Source organism: Microcaecilia unicolor, chromosome 2 (assembly GCF_901765095.1).
Source record: "Microcaecilia unicolor chromosome 2, aMicUni1.1, whole genome shotgun sequence".
Taxonomy (NCBI): Eukaryota; Metazoa; Chordata; class Amphibia; order Gymnophiona; family Siphonopidae; genus Microcaecilia; species Microcaecilia unicolor.
The window spans coordinates 436025186-436046093 of NC_044032.1; the positions used below are offsets into that span (position 1 = coordinate 436025186).

Genomic DNA, 20908 nt, shown 5'->3' on the forward strand with positions numbered 1-20908 from the left:
CAGTATAGGCTGAGAAGCTAGTGTGGACACAACCTGAAATATACTCTATGCATGTGTAGGAGATCTAGAACACCTCAAAGGCTGTCAATGCAAAATAAGCTGTAGAGATGGACAGCAGTCACTGTAGCATGAACACTTCCTGTGCATTGATGACATGGAGCAGGGGAGTTGTAGGAAGAGTGCCTAGAGAGGGAGAGTGATGGCGATGCTTCTTAGGCTTTTTGAACTGCAGGCCTCTCGCTAACAAAGAGGATATAGAGGCCTGGCATAAATGTGGCATAGAATTTGATGAAGCACCATCTTGATGGTGCACTCAACATCAATGCCGATGCAGGTTCCGCATCTTTGACCAAATCTCCTGCCATGCTCGATACCAAAATGGATGCAGAACCAAACGTTTTGACACTGGATTCTGCGGGCTTTAATGGACATCTGCTGCATACACTGACAGAGATTACAGTGAATGTCTCAATGATCTGGACCTAGTCAATGACCACACCAGTTATGGGGGTCTTTGTCTGAAAAAGTCCCATTACACCAAGTACATTTTTTAAAGCCGCTTGACACCCTTGATGTCAAGGAGGGAAAAAAGACTGATGCACGGTCAAAAAGCTCAATGGCCTGGGGAGTTTAACTAATTCTGAGAAAGGCCCATAGTTGGAAGTTTGGAAGCCCTGGAATGGAATGCAGAAGATAACACTGCATATATCCAAATGTAGAAGACTAGCACACAGCATTTTAAACTTCATTTGAAAAAGCAGCACATGAAGCTTTCACATCTATGATGGAAAATATCTACATGCTGGGGTAGGGGTTTTAGTCCAGTACAAATTCTTGCAGACTCCAAAGTTTTTACTTTTTTTTTTGCAACCAGTAAGGCAATGCTGCCACATGTCAAATTATTCCAGAATAAAAGGAAGCAATTTCTTAAAAGTGATTACCACAAGGTAACTCCTCCTGCATTCTAAGATATAGTTATGCTGTGTGAGAAAGGTGTCACCATCAAATGACTTAAGTAAATAAAAGTTAAACATTCTGTCCTGCACAGCATACGCTATAACAATTAGATGAAAAAGTGCACCTGAAAATGGGAAAAAGATTTTCTCCAAGGACAGGAAGGCATGATATTCTCACAAATGGGTGACATCATCCAACTGACACTGCCTCACCGTGCATGTGCAGGTACTTTCCTGCCCAGTACATGAGTGCGGGACCGGTAGTCTATAATTTTCCGCAGAGCAGAGAGATTGTATTTTTGATCTCTCCTCGGCGTGTCAACTTTTTGTCTTTTGGTGCCTTCCTTTTTGGGTTAAAATTTCCTCTTAACTATTTGTTTTTGTTGTAGTTTCTCTTATTATATCATTTTGTATTGACTTTTTCGATTTTTCATTTTTTGGCCTGAGGGGCCTTCTGTTTATTTTTTGGCTGGTTCCAACTTTACTGGCCAAGCTGATATTCAGCGCTGGCCAGTTAAGTTTGAACTGGCCAAAGATATTCCAGTTATTGACGTGGCCATATCTGGCTACCAAATGTGGCAGCGATGTGCTGAAATTCAGTGGATAACCAGTTATATTGTGCGATATAACCGGCTATTCGCTAGGCGCTAACTGGCAATATTCAGCAGGAGACAGCCGGTTATCTCCTGCTGAATATTGCTAGATAGCTAACTAAGTACCATTTACCCAGCCAGGTGCCACTCCTGGCCTGTTAAATGGTTTTGAATATCGTCCGGAATATTTTTAAAACAGTTTCACTGCTACTTAAATATATATTGATGGTATAATAAGACTAAGGATTCCTGGATACCTCTCATTCTAATTCCTGTGACCTGCAAATATCCACAGTTTCTACAAATGTCAGAAGTGGCAGGTCATTTGAATGGGCATTTTGACATACTCAAGTAAATATTTACCTTCTGGTGTTTGTTATTGTTTGTAACTGATACCACAAATTGATAGCTACTGTGTGGTATTGCAATGTGGCAGTGCTGTAAATGAGGCAATGTGAAATGGAAATCCCAAATGTCTGATTTGCTTATAGTTCATCAAAATCAGTGCATTTTTTCTAGTGAAAAAGGTGCTGGTACTCAAATGCCAGGCCACCCTTCAGGGGTGGGGTGATCATTGAGGGACCCACCCCACAGTAGCCAGGCCCCCTGCAACCAGTCACAGAATCTATGACAAGGCAGAATTGATGTGTAGAACCTGAGCTCTTTCATTAAAACTTGGGGTCCATGGGTCAATTTTAGCAGACAATGGAAAAGGTGCCGGTACTCAGTACCCCCTCAAAAAAAGCCCTGATCAAAATTAAGCCACTAACAGATTCCAAGTGACTGTCTTTCCCAGGCCCCAACAGCCCGAAGGTCACTGGCTACCACTGGTTGCTACCTTTTCAGGCAACATTTCAATATTTATATACTGCTTAGGCCTAAGCAGTTTAGTTTCATTTTACAGGTACTGGGTCTTTGGGCCAGAGCTTCTCAAATGACAATGGGGACTTGCTGAGTGGTTATCTATATGTACAGATAATTTTATTGAGTGAAATAATAATTTCATTTGTATTAATGAGTTATATATTTTCCTATTATCTGAAAGGAGCTCCTTTCCTATTTGTTTTATTTTGTCAACAGCCATGATCTGTACAAGACTTGCGGTATATCAAGTTTATAGTTTATTAAAACTATTAAGTACTTAGTGCTATGATAACTACTGGTGTTAAACTCTTAGGTGCCCTTTTACTAAGCTGCACTACAAAGTGGCCTGTGGTTAGGGTTACCAAATGGCTCCAGAAAAAGGAGGACAAATTGATCCAATACGGGTTTTGCTTCCATTGAAAACAATGGAAGTAAAACCCAGACTGGCTCAATCTGTCCTCCATTTTCTGGAGCCATATGGTAACCCTACCTGTGGTATCAATAGTGCGGGGCTTTCTTGTGTGCTGCAAGAAGCTGTAAAATGGCTGCATTTTCCATTTTCCCCATTAATGGCTATGTGTTAATTTCCCAATTAGTGTGTGGCCATTAGCAAATGAGCCCTTACCAACACCTATTTACTAGGCATTAAGAGCTCCCATGCCAATCAATTAGCATGCAGTGATTGGAGCTCTGCTAACCGATTAGCACTGGGCACGCCTACTTTCTGCCCCCAAATGTCCCCAGAATTAAAAATATATATATTTATTATCTTTTAGCACATGGGGATTGATCCAAACACAAAACTATCGCAGGATGCCTGAATACGCCCTGCGGTAGTGGATTTTAACTGCAGTAGGCACACGTTAGTGCTTACAATAGCTTAGTAAAAGGGTCCTTAACAAAGGAATAAAAATAACAAACCTCAAAACTAATCCATGAAACCGAAAAAACATTTTCCCCCCCAGCATTATTTCCCCTTCTCTCCGTCTCCCCTCCCCGCAAATCTAGCATCAAATTTCTGATCAAATGGGGCAAACATTCCAACCATCCATTTGAACAAGAAGCACAGCTCCAGAAGCCTCACCCTAATAGTAGATGTACTGGGAAAACAAAAATTAGCTTTTCCAGCTTTAGAATTAATGCTGTGCCCATAATGAAATAACTGTAACTGTTATAGGTCTATCCTATCTCATGTTGGCGTTCCTTTCTGTTTTAAATATTGTTACATTGTGAACCAGCATGATCACTGAAAGCCAGGAGGTACAGCAAATTTTAATAAATGATAAACAATACACTTATTTTCTAAAACTAAAAGCTACTGCATATTCTCAACCTTAAAACTTGGAAAGTTAACAGATTAATTTTCTGCCCATTATCAGTAGTGTAATTTGTATCTCTAGCAACAGAATGTTCTTAGACGAATACTGACTCTTGGCTGACTACATAAACTAGAATTAAAAGATAATATATGCCTACTTTAAACATCGCCATGACAACCTAGTTTTTCTGAAATGTTCAATCACTAACTGCTCTTGTCTATCTTCCTTTGTGAGATTGCCCTCCAACTGCCACAATCTTGTTCCACATTAGGTGTTATTCCAATGTACAGGAGCACAAGGACAACCCTATATCGCCCCCCCTTCCTCAGTGCAAAGTGGGCCTAAACATTTGTGGCTGAATGAATCTGATGCCACTGGTGGCAGGAACATGTACTGGAGTGAGGTGGAGGGACCGGACCTTTATAAACAATATTAAATAATTGCCAACACACTCCCTCTTTTTAGACTTTCCTCTGTGGTTCCTCTCTCACACGCTAACCCTTCCATGATTCCCAAAAATTAGGAAGAAAGGATTCAGCAGCTCATACAGTTTTATGTATTCAGCCGGCGGCAGGCAACACTTTTGCCGTCTGCCGCTGGTGTTAAACTAGGATATTCAAGGCCGGGCCATTTCCAGCGACCGGCATGGAGTATCCGGTTTCATTTTTGACAGCGGCAACTTAACCAGTTAAGCCGATATTCAGCGCTAACCAGACAGGCCGCATTGTGTGATATAGCCAGTTAGCAGCAGATATTCAGTGGGAGATAACACGCTATCTTCTGCTGAATATCTGCAGTTAGGTGCTAAGGGGTCCTTTTACAAAGGTGCGCTGAAAAATGGGCTGAGCTAGTTTAGGCGCGTGTTTTGGGCGCATGCAGAACCATTTTTCAACACGCCCTTAAAAAAGGCCTTTTTAAAATTTTTGCCGAAAATGGATGTGTAGCAAAATAAAAATTGGCGAGCATCCATTTTGGGTCTGAGACCTTACCACCACCCATTGACTTAGCGGTAAGGTCTCACATGGTAATCGTCTATGTGCGTAGAATGACGTTTACCGCCTGGTTTTCACTGTGTGCAGGAAAATAAAATTATTTTCCGACATGCGTAGGAGACGTGCATAAAAAATGAAATTACCGCCTGGGCCATGCGGTAGCTCCAAATTCATGCAGGTAGGACGCGCATACGTGCCTACGTGGCTTAGTAAAGGGGCCCCTAAAACGATAATTAACCGGAGAGGAATGCCTCCTGGCCAGTTAAATAGTTTTGAATATCAATCCCATTATCTTTTATGGTCTCCAGGAGCTTTCTTTGTTATTCTCCCTCTGCTACGCAAAGAAAATGAGCAAACATTTTCTTTAGAGCTCTCCTCTATGAGGGGTTCTGTACAACCTTGCTTTCTCATACAGTCCAGTTGGGGGAGCAGAAACCCTAGTCTGGAGCCAGCATTGGTTTTGGATTCCCATGAAGCAGTTGTTCAGCCACTGGACTAGACCCATATAATCATTCTCATTTTCTATTAAATGAGGACACTTTAGAACATAAACGATGATGAACTCCTGGCCTGGTTCTTCATCTTCACTTATGCCCTACAGCCTTAATAAATTTATCAAACTTTCATGTCCCGAAAGTACCTGACACACAAAAAAAAATGATCTTATCAATGCATAATTCCCTTTTGCAAATATATCACAGTGTCCATCAACAATTTCCCAGGCTTCAAAAGGACTGAAAACATATAACAGCATTATCAAGCAGCAAGACATTAAATCAAGTGAAGTACCTACAAAGGGCTTTACCCCATCTGGTGATCTCAAGGAAAATCCTTGGACAATAGGATTAAACACAGAAAAATAAATATAAATAATACGCCCACACAAGCGTAACCCTGCTAAATGGAAACCTGCACACTTCAGAATATCATGATGCTTGTCTTATTTACTGTGTGTAAGATCAATGTGCTATGACAGCTTTACCAGGGCACGGGCATTGGGATTGGCTCTTTTGTCCAGGAGGAGTTTGGTCACTCGATAATGGCCGCAGTGAGCAGCTACATGCAGGGCAGTCAGATAGTCCAGGGTAACATCATCAACGGGAGCTTTGTGCTGCAGCAGGTGTTTCACACAGTCTACATGGTCCCCCTGAGCTGCCATGTGTAATGGAGAAAGTCCATTCTGTAGAAACAAAGCAAGGTAAACAAGTAACCAGCTAGCTTATAACTAGTAACACTCATGCAACAGAAATCTGGGTATGAGGAAATTTATGGCATATACAGGAGACCGGATAGCAAATGATCTTTTCAGCACATGAATATTTCTGTTATAGACTGTGAAGGAGGAATTAAGCAATAAAATAATTATCTGGGAAAATCAACTCAAAGAAAGGTCTTACAAGTTGGTAAAAACATCAGGGTCTAAAAAAAATAGAGTGAACTTAAATTAGTATTTTAGGAAGTGTCACTCTTCACCCTTACCTCATTTGCATATGTTTATTTGAATAAACGGCCCAGCGCATCCAAGTAGAGATTTTAGAAAAGCCATTTCTTTTATGAGGAGGTGCTGAGAGAAGACCTACTGAAAGGAATACAGTTTTATTGGGGCAAAAATTTATTCAATTAAAGTATGGCTACAAAACATCATATCACCAAAGCTGTTGCCAAAAAACAGCTTCTGCCTCTGTCTAGATGGAAAGTATAATTCAAAGTGAGAGACCAGTTCCATTTGTAGGATGTTTGCAGCTTGAATCCCTCATAAAAGAAGGGGAGGAACTGAGAGAGGAATTGGCAAGGTTTAGGCATCAAAGATATCCAACAGAGGGAAAGAAGCAATTGTGCATAAAGAAAACAACTGGACACAGATCACAAGACCCTGTGGAATTGATACCACAACTCCACCTGCCCTCGAACTGAAGAGCTGGTATGCAGCCCTCGAAGTGGATGAGGTGAGAACATCCCAGGGAGAAGAGGAATCGAAGCTCGAAATCCCCAAAGTTGCTGAATCAGTCACCAATAGGAGGCGAAAGGTAATGGTCATTGGCAATTCATTTCTTAGGGATACAGAGACTTCCATTTGCTGACCAGACATAATGTCCTGGGAGGTATGCCAGATGCCAAGATTAGAAATTTCATAGAGAGTTTGCCAAGACTCATCAAGCCTCTGCTTTTTCACCAAAAAGATGATCCCCCCAGCAAGGAACATCCGCCATTCGCTGCTAGACAGAATGATCCAGGTCAGAGACACGCAGCCATGAGAGTCTGCGCATCACTATACCTTGAGCAGCAACTATGGATGCCACATCAAAAGTGTCAAAAGTACCCCTGGCCAGGAAGTTTCGACAAGCCTTCTACTGCCTGACCACCTGGTGAAAAGGCTCGGCCAGCTCCGTAGGGAGTGCATCAACCAAGCTCGACAGTTGCCGTATCGAGTTCCGCAAGTGCACGCTCATGAAGAGCTGATAAGACTGGATCTTGGCGGTGAGCATAGCGGCCTGGTACGTCTTCCTCCCAAAAGAGTCAAGAGTTCTAGCCTTTCTGCCTGGGGGTGTCGAAGCATAGTCTCTAGTACTCCTGACTTTTTTGAGGACAGAGTCCACCACCATGGAATTGTGAGGTAACTGAGACCTCATCAACCCAGGTTCACCATGGATCCGATACTGGGATTCAGCTTTTTTCGGGACCTCGGGGCCAGACAGAGGGGCTGACCAGTTTCGCATAAGGACTTCCTTCAGTACCTTATGCAAAGGGCCTGTCACAGCCTCTTTAGGTGGAGAAGAATAATCCAGGACCTCAAGCATCTCAGTCCTGGGCTCATCTTCAACTTCCACAGGGAAGGGAATAGCCGTAGCAATTTCCCGGACAAAAGAGGAAAAGGACAGACTCTCCGGTGGAGATAGTCTCCTTTCTGGTGGAGGGGAAGGATCAAAGGGAATCCCAAAGGGCTCATCAGAAGAGAAGTACCTGGGATCCTCTTCTGACTCCCACGAACGCTCCTGCTCAGTATCGGATAGAACCTGAGTTAAGGTGCTTCGACAATGAACGATGTCCTCTATGGCGATGTTGAGAGGTTGATGTCCTGTCCGACTACGGCGAAGCTCCCTCCACCGACGTTGAAGGGGAGTCGACCTGGGTGGCAGCCGACGAGGATGCTGGAAGCGGCATCGTGGTCAGGGACCTCACCGCAGGCGAAGGGCCAGACACCGCTGCAGCAGCAGGAACAGAAGGCTCAGGCACCCTCGACACTGAAGCTGACTGTCGTAGCAGTCCCTCCAGAAGTTTTGGATATAAGGCCCGGATGCGCTCGTCGAGAGCCTCCATTGGAAAAGGCTGCAGGGTCGGTGGAACAGGCGGTGTCAGAATCCATGGAGGCTCGGGAGCAGGTACTGGGCTGCTAGGAGACCGATGCATCGGCACCTCCTGTATCGAGGGGGAGCGATCCGCTCGGCGCCAATGCTTCTCAGGTGCAGACTCTCTCGACGCCCCTTCAACATACGGTACCGTATATTGAAGGAGAACGATGACAGTGCTTCTTCGCCTTCGCTCGATGACCGTCATCGAGACTCCTCAGTACCGATGAGGAGGACGTGGAATCCTCATGTCTCTTCGGGGCCGGGTCTGACGAAGGTCGGTCCCAGGGGGCCTGCATAACAGAAGGCCTCGAGGCAGGTGGAGACCCATTCGATGCCTCACTGCTCCCAGCACCAGTTGGTCTCTCAGCAGCCATTACCTTTCTTCCCGACATCGATACTCCTGTCGATGTCGACGCCGCCAACCTCAGTACCGATGTCGATATCGACGTCGAAGGACCGGACTGAGCCCCTAAAAGTTTTTCTTGTTGGGCTTCTCGAGACGCTTGGGTCCGTTTCTTCATATGACGACAGACTACAAGCGGCTGGGCTATGGTCGGGCCCAAGGCATTAGATACACCAGGTGTGGGTATCGGTACCTGAGATAGTCCGGTTGCACTGTGTACAACTCTTGAAGCCGCTGGGTGTCTTTGATGACATGGAAGGAAAAACGGCTTCGGCAAAATCAAACAACGCGATTGTGCCAAAAAAAGGGAAGGGCACAAAAAGGGAGAAAACCCGACCACGTGGCCTAAAGGCCGGCCGTGTCGAAAAGAAAGTAAACTTAAAATAGGGAAAAAAATACTAAAAGTAACTACAGGAATTTTATTTATTTTTATTTTTTAAAAGAAAATGACTAAAATAATAAAAGAAGTAAAAGGAACAAAAGAATAGTCGTCAGACTCTGTTCCTGGGCCAAGAACGAGAAAAGCAGAAAAAATCCTGTCATGTCGTCGCGGACAAAAAAGAACTGAGGAAGCATGCTCATGCGACAGGTGGGAAGTCGTCCGCGCATGCGCAGTGCGTGCGATTCACGCGCTAGAAGACTCTAGCAAAACTTTGTTTTATTCTGCTGGCAAAATGCCAGTTCCTGGGCCGACGCGGACGTCGACCAACATGTGAGAACAAGCAGCCTGCTTGTCCTCGGAGAAAAAATGTTAGACACAAAAGATGTTTTACAGCTTAAATTTTAAGTCAGGCTGTTAAAATCTGGAACTCTCTACATTAGAAATTAGATTGGAATTTTCTTATCCCAGATTTAGGAAATTACTGAAAACTTTCTCATTTGAAAAGTTTTTGACTATATGATTATTCATCATTAACAATTTTCTTTCTTCAGGGACTGGTTTTCCTCCCCTTCTATCTTTTGTAATCAGCTCTAGACTTTTGGTAAGATGTGGAAAGTAAGTACTTTGCATTGTATTATATTTTCTTTCTGGGTTATTATATACCCTCACTTAAATATACACTACTGCTGGTACACCTGTAGCCCTAATTATAAGCATGGAACATGTTACTGGTTGCTACTTGGAATGTCAACGTTATTGCCGATCAGTTTCACTGACAGAGTTGCCTTATCATAACACTATGGGGGTCAAAGAGATTTAACCAGCTAGAAACAGCTCCTGGCTGGTTAAATCAATTGTTCGGGGCTAACTTGTCATTTCAATGGTTAGTGCTGCCAAAGGCAGTCAGAAAAATGCTGCGTTTTACTTTTGAATTTAAATTTAGCCTTGAAATGGGAAAAGTGAGCAGACCAGAAAAAAAGACTAAATATCCAGTCTGCTCATCCATACCATCAACTATCCCTTCCTCTCCCTTAGAGATATAATGTACTTGTCCCAAGCTTGCTTGAAATAAGATAGTTTTTGTCTCCAACACCACCACCTCCACCTGGAGGCTGTTCTACCAATTCACCACCCTTCCTTGGATTACTTCTAAGTTTATCCCCTTTCACCTTCACCCTATGCCCCCTCATTCCAGGGCTTCCTTTCAATTGAAAGAGACTTGCCTCCTGTGCATTTATGCCATGTAGGTATTTAAATGTCTGTATCACATCTCCCCTCTCCTGCCCTTTTTACAAAATATACATATTGAGATCTTTAAGTCTGTCCCCATAGGCTTTAAACTATGTTTCAGCCCTGCATTGGGGCTTAGGGTGCACTGGGCCCTCTGGGCCACCAGGAAGTTGAGATATCCCAAGGACCATATCAGGAGGGGTCCTTTAATTTAAAGGACTTATGGGCCCTTTAATGCTCTCATGCTGCTACATGAAAGGCACTTTGTTCCTCAGCTCTTGGAAAAAAAATAACTACTTTTTCGGTAACAACCCCATGAAGCCTTATTTGCATGCTCATTTTCATATTTTTGTACATTAATAAGCTGCTCTGCATGACTCTGAATCACAGTAAATATCAAAAAAAGGTCCAAAAATTTCCACAGAAGTCCAACAACGAAAGAAACAAGTGGAAAAACAACTTGTTTTTCCACTTGTTTCTTTCGTTGTCTGAATCACAGTAAGTCATCAAGGCCAAATTTATATAAACTTTCATGTAAAAGTTTACTATCATGAAGTGTACTTTTACTAACTGGCTTCGCAAAAATTGAACTTCATACAAAAAAAAAAGCAGCACAAAGGGCTAGATTCTACAGATGGCGCCTGAAAATTCTGAGCGACTTAAAATTTATGCGCACCACATTACAGAATACATTTAGCAAGTAGTGCGAGTAGACTCTAATTAATGTCAAATAGTGCTGATAATTGCTTGTAACATTCAATTATCAGCACTGATTAGCTTGTTAACTAATCAAGGTAAGTGCACTGTTATTATTACGCTTTTATTTCCATGTGGAAATCTCAGCATGATATATAGAATTCCAGGGAAAACGGATCAAGATGGCGGCTATGTGAGAAGCACAGCTAGACGCGACCCACTCTTCTCCCTAAACACCAAGCAAGTTCGCTCCTTACCTGACCCTCTAGATGGGGAAAAGGAGAGGCAAGGTCAGGGAGATTCCCTCTCTCCCTGGCGGGTCAAGCCAACTTCGCCAGGCAAAAATGGAGGATTTTGGAATCGCGCCAGGTCCTGGACAAGCTTCTACTCCTGTAGCTGAGGCTAACGCTGTGAAGTTGGCCGACAGTGTAGACGGGGCTTCTCTTAGCCCCGTCGAACGTGCGGCTCCTCCACAACCGGGAAATGGTTATCTACTGATGAGTCCTGACGTTCTGACCCGAAGTGGATTACAGACCGAGCAGGGAGGAAGCCGTCGGGAGACCGAGGGAGAACGGAGTGCGGGCAGCCTGAAAGCTCCAGAGGTGATCTCTGCTCCTATGCTGTCGTTACAGACTGTGAGTATCCTGGAAAACGCTGCCAAAGCACCCCTTCCTGAGTTGAATCTGGAGAAAATGAAAAAATCAGCCGTAGTGACGCTAGAGTCACTTTGGGACTTGACCTTTACTGCCCACACCTCTTTACAAGCTGCAATTACTAAGAATGCTGTAACCATCAAAACTTTGTCAGAAACTGCTTTATCCCAATTGCAACTGACTGAATTTCAAACTGCCGCAGTAAAATCTCTTACGGAAAGAACTCAAAAAATGGAACTTGTGGGACAAACTTTGATAAAGGATAAGAATTTTACTCAAAGGCGGTTAGAATATCTTGAAAATCAGTCTAAACGCTTAAATTTGAGGCTAATAAATTTTCCAAGTTCACCATTGGTTACTCCGGTACAAATGGTTAAGAAATATCTTGTTGAAATACTGGATATGTCAGACAACTCACTACCACCAATAACTAGAGCTTATTATTTGCAAACTGAATCAAAGTTTCCTCAAGGTGGAGAAGCGATGAACCTGACAACCTTTTTGGAGTCCTCTTTGGAGGTTATTACCAAAAGAGCAACTTTTTTAGTCTCTTTTGCATTAGAGATGGATAGGGATGCAGTTTTGAGACTTTCTTTGAGACATTTAGATTCTATGTTTTTGGGGTCAAAAATAAGGATTTACCCGGACTTATCAAGAGAGACTCAAAAGAGGCGCAAGGCCTTTTTGACCCTGCGCCCAAGAACTGTGGCGATAGGAGCTAGCTTCCTATTGAAATTTCCCTGTGTTTGCAGAATTGTATTTCAATCTAAACAATTTCAGTTTTTTGACCCCAAACAACTGGAGGAATTTCTGCTTAGTAGAGAAGGAGTTCAGGTGGTGGTATAGTCCCATATGTACACTGTTTAACAGCTTTTGAGTGAAGAATCCAGGGCATGTGCTTCATGGGTAAAGTTATTAATACATAATTATTTCCTTTAGATTATTTAAGTAATCTTACATCTTGATCTGATTTCTTAATATTGAGGTCGATAATTAGTTGAAACGTACTAGTTTATTATATGTTTGATTAAGTGTGATTTCCAATTTGTGTATTATCATTCATAAAGGTGAAATTATGTTTGTTAAAAAGCTTAATAAAAAAAAATTAAAAAAAAAAAAAGAATTCCAGGGAAAACGCCTAACTTAGATGTTTTGCAGGTTTCAAGGCATTTTCATGTGACTATTGCTAACAGCCATTACTCCTGCCCATATGCCCCTAGCCCACCAGGGAGTTTCAAGGTAGGCCTGGGGGGGGGGGGGGCTATAGGGATGGAAGTATGGGAGGAGCTCAGCTCACTTATCAGTTTCCTTCAAGGGGGAGGGAGAAGAGATCGGGGGTAGGGGCTCAGCCTGCATGTCAGTTTACTTCAGGTGGAGGGGGAGAGAGTGGGATCGAGGGTGGGGGCTTGGCTTGCATGTCTGTTTCCTTGGGGGGGGGAGGGGTATCGGGGCTGGGAGGGTGACCCAGATGCCCCAATGTCACTACCAGAAGTTAACTGGGCACCTACCAATATTCAGACCGGTGCCCAGTTAGCTTACAGCCAAAAGTTAGGACAGCATTTTTTTCTGTATTAACTTGAGCCACCTACAGGCTGCCCTGGCACTAACCCAAAAGTGCAGGGGGCAGTCTGTGGTGATATTCAGCAGCACTATCCCGTTAACTGCCACTGAATATTAGCGCTTAGGTGGTCACATAAGAACATAAGAATAGCCATACTGGGTCAGACCAATGGTTCATCCAGCTCAATATCCTCCTTCTAACAGTGGCCAATCCAGGTCACAAGTACCTGGTAGAAACCCAATTAGTAGAAACATTCCATGCTACCAATCCCAGGGCAAGCAGCGGCTTCCCCTATGTCCATCTCAATAACGGACTACAGTCTTTTCCTCCAGGAACGTGTCCAAACCTTTTTTAAATCCAGATACGCTAACCACTGTTACTATAGTGAGTTCCAGAGCTTAACTATTCTTTGAGTGAAAAAATATTTAACATAACAGGACCACCTCCCTTCCTGTCCAATGAAATTGCTTTGAATAGTGGGTGGTTTAATGTTAACAACAGTTACTTAATTTAATGGAACTGAAGTTGTTCTCTTGTTGTCTTAATAACTGACACACCTTGGTCCGGGCAAGTATTGGGGCTCCTCTTTCCAAGAGAACTTCTACCACTTGGTCATGTCCACTTCGTGCAGCACAATGGAGTGGAGTCAGTCCATCCTAGTGGGAAAAAGTAAGGAGAAGTTAATAACATGTGTCTCTCTATAATGAGGGTGTAACAGACCGCAGAACTCCACTAACCAGCCTTCTGAAGCCTAGCCCCAGAAAAAAAGATGATCGGTAACGCACAAACTTGCAGTAAAGGCTGTCAATTCTTACATATTTCCAGTAGACAAGGACTTAAAGAGAATGAATAGACTTCTCCAAGTCAAAAAATCAGCACATTTTCAAAAAGATGAAGGACATAAAACTTTATAAAGCTATCACTACTTTTAGCCAAATTTTCTGTGTGTGTATGACATCTAACTGGTAACCAGCTTTCACATAGTTAAGTCAACATTGGTGTATCTAAGGAAGTGTTCTACGTAAAAACGTGACTTTGCAACATACATGCATTATCCACCTGCAGTTAGTGGCCCTCGTGCTCAATGTCCCTGCAGAAGGAACAGTCATTATTATTCTTTGAAGCTTAATGACCTGACAAATCAAAACCAGCTCTGCAAAGTTTGATGCCAAAAGAAATGGTTCATGCCCATGCCTGGAAACGTACTTTGTAGAATCTTTCAAAAGCACAAAGAGGAAAGCAGTAGCAGTGGAAAAGTCCTTGAGCTGTGGCCAATGAAAGTTCTGACAACCCCTTCCGCTCAAGCTGCTGTGACAGCAGAACAACTAGAGTGGGGGTTTTTTCCCACTGTAAAACTTCCTGGCCCACAAAATCTTGCCCTATCTGCCCACTGCCTGGACACAGCAGCATTAGCTGAAGAAATTGCCAATGAAACATTTAAAAACTGAGCAATTTTGTTAAGAGTTTAAGTTCAAAGACAAATAAAAATTTCTGAAACAATGCAGGGCCTTATTCATCAATGGCACAGGCACAGAATGGGAAAAAATCCCTTTTTTGAATAAGGCCCATAGAATGACAAATGATGAACGACAATGACGACACACACATTGACAAGGCCTGGTGAGATTAAACAACTCTCTTGCAAGAAATGCCATGCACTTACAGAGACGAGGGCTCTCTCAACACAGCAATACACAACAAAGAGTGCTCAATTGTGGTAGAAAATGACATACAACAGGGAGCTGCCTGCAACACAACCCCAATGTAGGTACATGCATGGTTTACTGCATTTATTACCTATATTCAAAGCAAGTTATACTTTCATCAGCAGCCAGTGAACCTGTGTGTTTTCAGAAAATATATGCATAATATTGGGCTCTTTGAATTGTTAAAAAGCCTGATACTACCTGAATAAAAAAGGGATGAGGCAAGGGTGGGCAAAAATGTATCCAGATAGCAATGAGATTCAGCTGTTCTCCAGATAAGTATTGTATTCAGTGTAGGCCTGTTGAGTAGTGGTGGCACAGGAACTGCACTACAAGCATATTCTGTCCGCTACCTTTATAGATAGCGGCACTGAATATACAACAGCGGCATTAAACTTAATTTGATTACTGCACCAGCTCGTTGGCCTGCACTTTTATATGAACCCCCCCCCCTACCCTAACTTCTGGGCAATTTACAATAAAACAGATATACATAGACAATACAAACAGCAGATAACACCCAAATCTAACACATCATATTTTCTAAAAACACTCATCTTGTCATAATCATGCTATAACCAGATGATCGTCATCATTACCTACCCAAGCCTCAACCTGCACAATCTATAAATGCTACAGCTTTCATCCACCCCTAAAAGCCCACTTCCCCCCAACACACACAAACCCCTACCCTATTTTCAGCAGAATTTTGGAGCCTCGGTTTCAGCTGAATATTCATCTTAATTTTGGAGCTTAAAAATTATGCCTATGTCTATGTTTATTATAAAATTTTTAATATATAGCTTGGGTTATAAAGATCAAGGGAGTTAACAAAAATTTAAATCATAAATTTAAAAGAAAGGAATGTCATTCCATATAATAGGAAACACGTAATAACAGTCTCACAAGACACTCACTCATTCACAAAAATATACACAAAGAAATATTATCTTCACATTAATTAACAGTGTCCTATTAAATCCTTATATCCTCTTTCCCAATAAAATCAGATGTCTGCCAGAAATAAAAACGTTGAAGCATAGTCTTGAACTACATTAAACTACATTAAACAGTTCAATTCTGCAGGTATTAGTTTTGATATAGCTTTCCATAAGGAAGGTGCTAGGCATTCACAAGGTTGGGGCATTGGGAGGCATGGCAGAGGTTCCCACTTCTGCACATAAGGTAAAATTATGTATCATACCTGATAATTTTCTTTCCATTAATCATAGCTGATCAATCCATAGACTGGTGGGTTGTGTCCATCTACCAGCAGGTGGAGATAGAGAGCAAACTTTTGCCTCCCTATATGTGGTCATGTGCTGCCGGAAACTCCTCAGTATGTCGATATCAAAGCTTCATCCGCAGGACTCAGCACTTAGAGAATTACACCCACGAAGGGACACTCTGCCCAGCTCACCACCGCCGAAACGGGGGAGGGGAATTAACCCAGCTCATCCCCACACAAGTGGGGGAGGGGAATCCGTCCAGCTCATCCCCGCGGAGCGGGGGAGGGACACCACACCCGCCGATGCGGGGGGATCTGGCTTATCCTGCAACCGCAAACGCGGGAGGAGCTGACTGACCCTAACACCGCCGAAGCGGGAGGGGTACAAAGCTGCCCTACAGCCGCACGAAGCGGGAGGGAGTGCCGGCAGAATTTAAATCTCAATCCAGCCCTGTAAAACGGAGGGGAGAGGAATGCAGCAGCTCACTGTAACACAAACTCGTCTCAACTCTTGAAGAATCCAAGTGAACAAACTTGAACACGAAGTCTTTCTGAAGTAACTGAAGACTAAACTTGAACCTGAAATGCAACCAGAATAAAAACAGTACAGATATCTGGGAGGGGCTATGGATTGATCAGCTATGATTAATGGAAAGAAAATTATCAGGTATGATACATAATTTTACCTTCCATATCATCAAGCTGATCAATCCATAGACTGGTGGGATGTACCGAAGCAGTACTCACCCAGGGCGGGACATTGAAATCCCTGACCTCAACACTGAAGCTCCAAACCGGGCCTCCGCCCGTGCAGCCACAGTCAAGCGGTAATGCTTGGAGAATGTATGAGCCGAAGCCCAAGTTGCCGCCTTGCATATCTCTTCCAAGGAGACGGACCCGGCCTCTGCCATCGAGGCCGCCTGAGCTCTAGTGGAGTGAGCCTTCAGCTGGATAGGCGGCACCTTCCCTGCGGCCACATAAGCCGCTGCAATGGCTTCCTTGACCCATCTTGCCACTGTAGGCTTAGCAGCCTGCAGACCCTTACGAGGACCTGCAAACAGGACAAACAGATGATCCGATTTCCGGAACTCATTGGTCACTTCCAAGTATCTGATGATGACTCGTCTCACATCCAGATATTTAAGAGCAGAGTACTCCTCTGGGTAGTCCTCCCTACGAAAGGAAGGGAGACAGAGCTGCTGATTCACATGGAAGCGAGAAACAATCTTGGGCAGGAAGGAAGGCACTGTGCGAATAGTCACTCCTGCCTCAGTGAACTGCAGAAAGGGCTCTCGACATGAAAGCGCCTGGAGCTCGGAAACTCTTCTGGCTGAAGTGATAGCCACCAAAAAGACTGCTTTCAACGTCAGGTCTTTCAGAGATGCCCTTGACAAGGGTTCAAAAGGCGGCTTCTGCAATGCTCTTAGCACCAGGTTGAGATTCCACGCAGGCACCACTGAGTGCAGAGGAGGGCGCAGGTGATTAACTCCCTTGAGAAAGCGCACCACATCTGGCTGCGAAGCCAGGGAAGCACCCTTCAGGTGGCCCCTGAAGCAAGCCAGAGCCGCTACCTGGACTTTAAGGGAACTGAGCGACAGGCCTTTCTCCAGACCTTCTTGCAGGAACGCCAACACTGAAGAAATTGGAGCAGTGAAGGGAGAAAGTGAGCCTGCTTCACACCACGCTGCAAAGATACGCCAAACCCTGGCGTAAGCAGTAGAAGTAGAGCGCTTCCTCGCTCTCAGCATAGTGGCGATGACCTTGTCTGAGAAGCCCTTCTTTCTCAGACGCTGCCGCTCAATAGCTAGGCCGTAAAACCAAAGGGGGAGGGATCCTCCATCACCACGGGACCCTGATGCAACAGGCCCTGCTCCACTGGCAGCCGCAGAGGATCGTCGACTGAGAGCCTTATCAAGTCCGCATACCAGGGACGTCTGGGCCAATCCGGACCCACCAGGATTACCCTGCCGGGATGCTTTGCCACCCGGTCTAGCACCCTGCCCAACATGGGCCAGGGCGGGAACACATAGAGAAGCTCTTGAGTCGGCCACTGTTGGAGAAGAGCATCTACTCCCAGGGATCGAGGGTCCCGTCCTCTGCTGAAAAAGCGCGGCACTTGGCAATTGGCCGATGACGCCATCAGATCTAGGCTCGGCTGGCCCCAGCGCTTCGTGATGTCCAAGAATGCCTGAGCAGATAGCTGCCACTCTCCGGGCTCCAAGGTATGGCGACTGAGAAAGTCCGCCTTGACATTCATGACTCCGGCAATGTGGGCCGCTGAAAGCTGCTCCAGGTTCGCTTCCGACCACTGGCAAAGATTCATAGCCTCCTTGGCTAGAGGGGCGCTCTTGGTACCTCCCTGGCGGTTGACATAGGCCACAGCCGTGGCATTGTCCGACAGGACCCGTACAGGCTTCAACACCAGTACCGGGATGAACTCCAAAAGCGCCAACCGAATGGCTCTGAGTTCCAGGAGGTTGATAGACCACTTTGCCTCTGCAGGAGACCAGAGCCCCTGCGCTGTCCTTCCCAAGCAGTGGGCTCCCCAGCCCGACAACGAGGCGTCCGTCGTGACGACAATCCACTCTGGGGTCACCAGAGGCATTCCCGCAGACAACTTGTCTGTCTGCATCCACCAGCTCAGCGCCTTGCGCACTGCTGGGTCCAAGGGAAGGCGCACAGCATAATCCTCCGACATCGGAGTCCAGCGCTGCAGCAAAGAGTGTTGAAGTGGTCTCATATGAGCCCTGGCCCAGGGCACAACTTCCATCGTGGCCGTCATAGAGCCCAACAGCTGCACATAGTCCCAAGCCCGAAGGGGAGAGGCTACTAGGAACTGGTCCACCTGAGCCTGAAGTTTGACAATCCGATTGTCTGGCAGGAACACTCTGCCCACTTGGGTGTCGAATCGAACTCCCAGGTACTCCAGGGACTGAGTCGGGCGCAGCTGGCTTTTCTCCCAGTTGATGATCCATCCCAGGGAGCTCAAAAGAGCAACTACCCGGTCCACAGCTTTGCCGCACTCTGCATAAGAGGGGGCTCGGATCAACCAGTCGTCCAGATAAGGATGGACTTGTACCCCTTCCTTTCGTAGGAAGGCCGCGATGACCACCATTACTTTGGAAAAGGTCCGCGGAGCAGTAGCCAACCCGAAAGGGAGGGCTCTGAACTGGAAGTGTCGTCCTAGGACTGCAAAACGCAGAAAGCGTTGATGAGGAGGCCAGATGGGAATATGCAGGTACGCTTCCTTGATGTCCAAGGATGCCAGGAACTCTCCTGCCTTCACTGCCGCTATAACAGAGCGGAGAGTCTCCATGCGAAAGTGCCGCACTTTCAAGGCCCGATTGACCCCTTTGAGATCGAGGATAGGCCGGACAGAACCTCCTTTCTTTGGTACCACAAAGTAAATGGAGTAACGTCCCTTGCCAAGCTGACTTTCTGGCACCGGAACGACCGCGCCCAGGCGGATCAGATTGTCCAAGGTCTGCTGCACTGCCACAGCTTTGACCGGAGACTTGCAGGGAGAGAGTACAAACCCGTCTTTTAAGGGTCGGCAGAACTCCAGTTTGTAGCCGTCTCTGATGACTTCCAGCACCCACGCGTCTGAAGTTATTGTGGTCCACTCGCCCAGAAACGAGGACAGCCGTCCTCCAATCTGCACTGGGGCGTGGACCAAGACCCCGTCATTGGGTACGAGACCCTGGGGGAGGACCGGAGGGAGCACCTCCGGGACGGCGGTCTCTGCGAAAGGAATGCTGCTTGGGGGAGAAATTCCTCTTGAAGGAAGAGGGGGCAGAGGAACCCGACTTGCCCGGGCGGTACCGACGGGCTTCCTGCAACCGTCCTCTGGAGGTACCGGGACGAGTACTAGCCCGAGCCCTGACCTCTGGTAATTTCTTGCCCTTAGACGTGCCGAGATCGGTCACGATTTTGTCCAGCTCGACCCCAAAGAGCAGCTTGCCTTTAAAAGGCAACCTAGCCAGGCGGGATTTAGAGGCGTGGTCAGCAGACCAATGTTTCAGCCAAAGCCACCGCCGCGCAGAGATTGTCTGAGCCATGCCTTTCGCTGAGGCCCTCAAGACATCATACAGCAAGTCTGCCAAATAGGCTAAGCCCGATTCCAGGGCCGGCCAATCAGCCCTCAAGGAATGATCCGAGGGGGAAGCCCGCTGCACCATAGTCAGGCACGCCCTGGCCACATAGGAGCCGCAAACTGAGGCCTGCAAACTTAAAGCAGCCGCCTCAAAGGACGACCTTAATACCGCCTCCAATCTTCTGTCTTGGGCGTCCTTTAGGGCCGTGCCACCTTCCACCGGCAACGCCGTTTTCTTAGTCACCGCAGTGATTAAAGAATCCACGGTAGGCCACAGATAGGCCTCACGTTCACTCACAGCCAAAGGATAGAGGCGGGACATAGCCCTAGCCACTTTAAGGCTCGCTTCTGGGACATCCCATTGAGCCGAAATTAAGGTGTGCATGGCATCATGCACGTGGAAGGTTCTAGGCGGGCGCTTCGTCCCCAGCATAATGGCAGAGCCAACAGGGGCTGAGGGAGAGACGTCCTCCGGAGAGGAAATCTTCAAAGTGTCCATGGCCTGTAACAACAGGTTGGGCAAATCCTCTGGGCTAAAAAGCCGCGCTGCAGAGGGGTCATCCGCTCCAACCGAGCGGGGATCCGTCTCCTCCAAGGAATCCGCAAAGGACCGTTGGGAGACCTCAGACACACTGCCCTCATCTACATCGGAGGAGACAAATTCCTCCAAGGCCTGGGAATCAACCCGAGGACGTTTACCTCTGGGAACCTCAACCTCTTTACCAGACGAGGGAGCAGGGGCAGCGTTGTGCATGAGGAAGGCCTGATGCAGCAGCAAAACAAACTCGGGGGAGAAACCCCCCAGACTGTGCACTTCCGCAGCCTGGGCAACAGCCCTAGACGCACCCTCAACCGGCGCTCGCAATAGCGGGGGAGAGACAT

General features: G+C 45.8%; 1 protein-coding gene across 8 annotated transcripts in view; it reads right to left on the bottom strand.

Annotated features, from left to right (window-relative positions):
• The window catches only part of ANK2 (ankyrin 2), a 512604-nt gene that overhangs the window by 304810 nt on the left and 186886 nt on the right, over positions 1-20908 (bottom strand). For all 8 annotated transcript variants that reach the window (XM_030190840.1, XM_030190841.1, XM_030190837.1 and 5 more), the window contains 2 exons: positions 13557-13655; positions 5707-5904 (listed from right to left, as the gene is read on the bottom strand). In XM_030190840.1, the coding sequence (XP_030046700.1) occupies positions 5707-5904; positions 13557-13655 (297 nt within the window). The remainder of the gene's footprint in view (positions 1-5706; positions 5905-13556; positions 13656-20908) is intronic.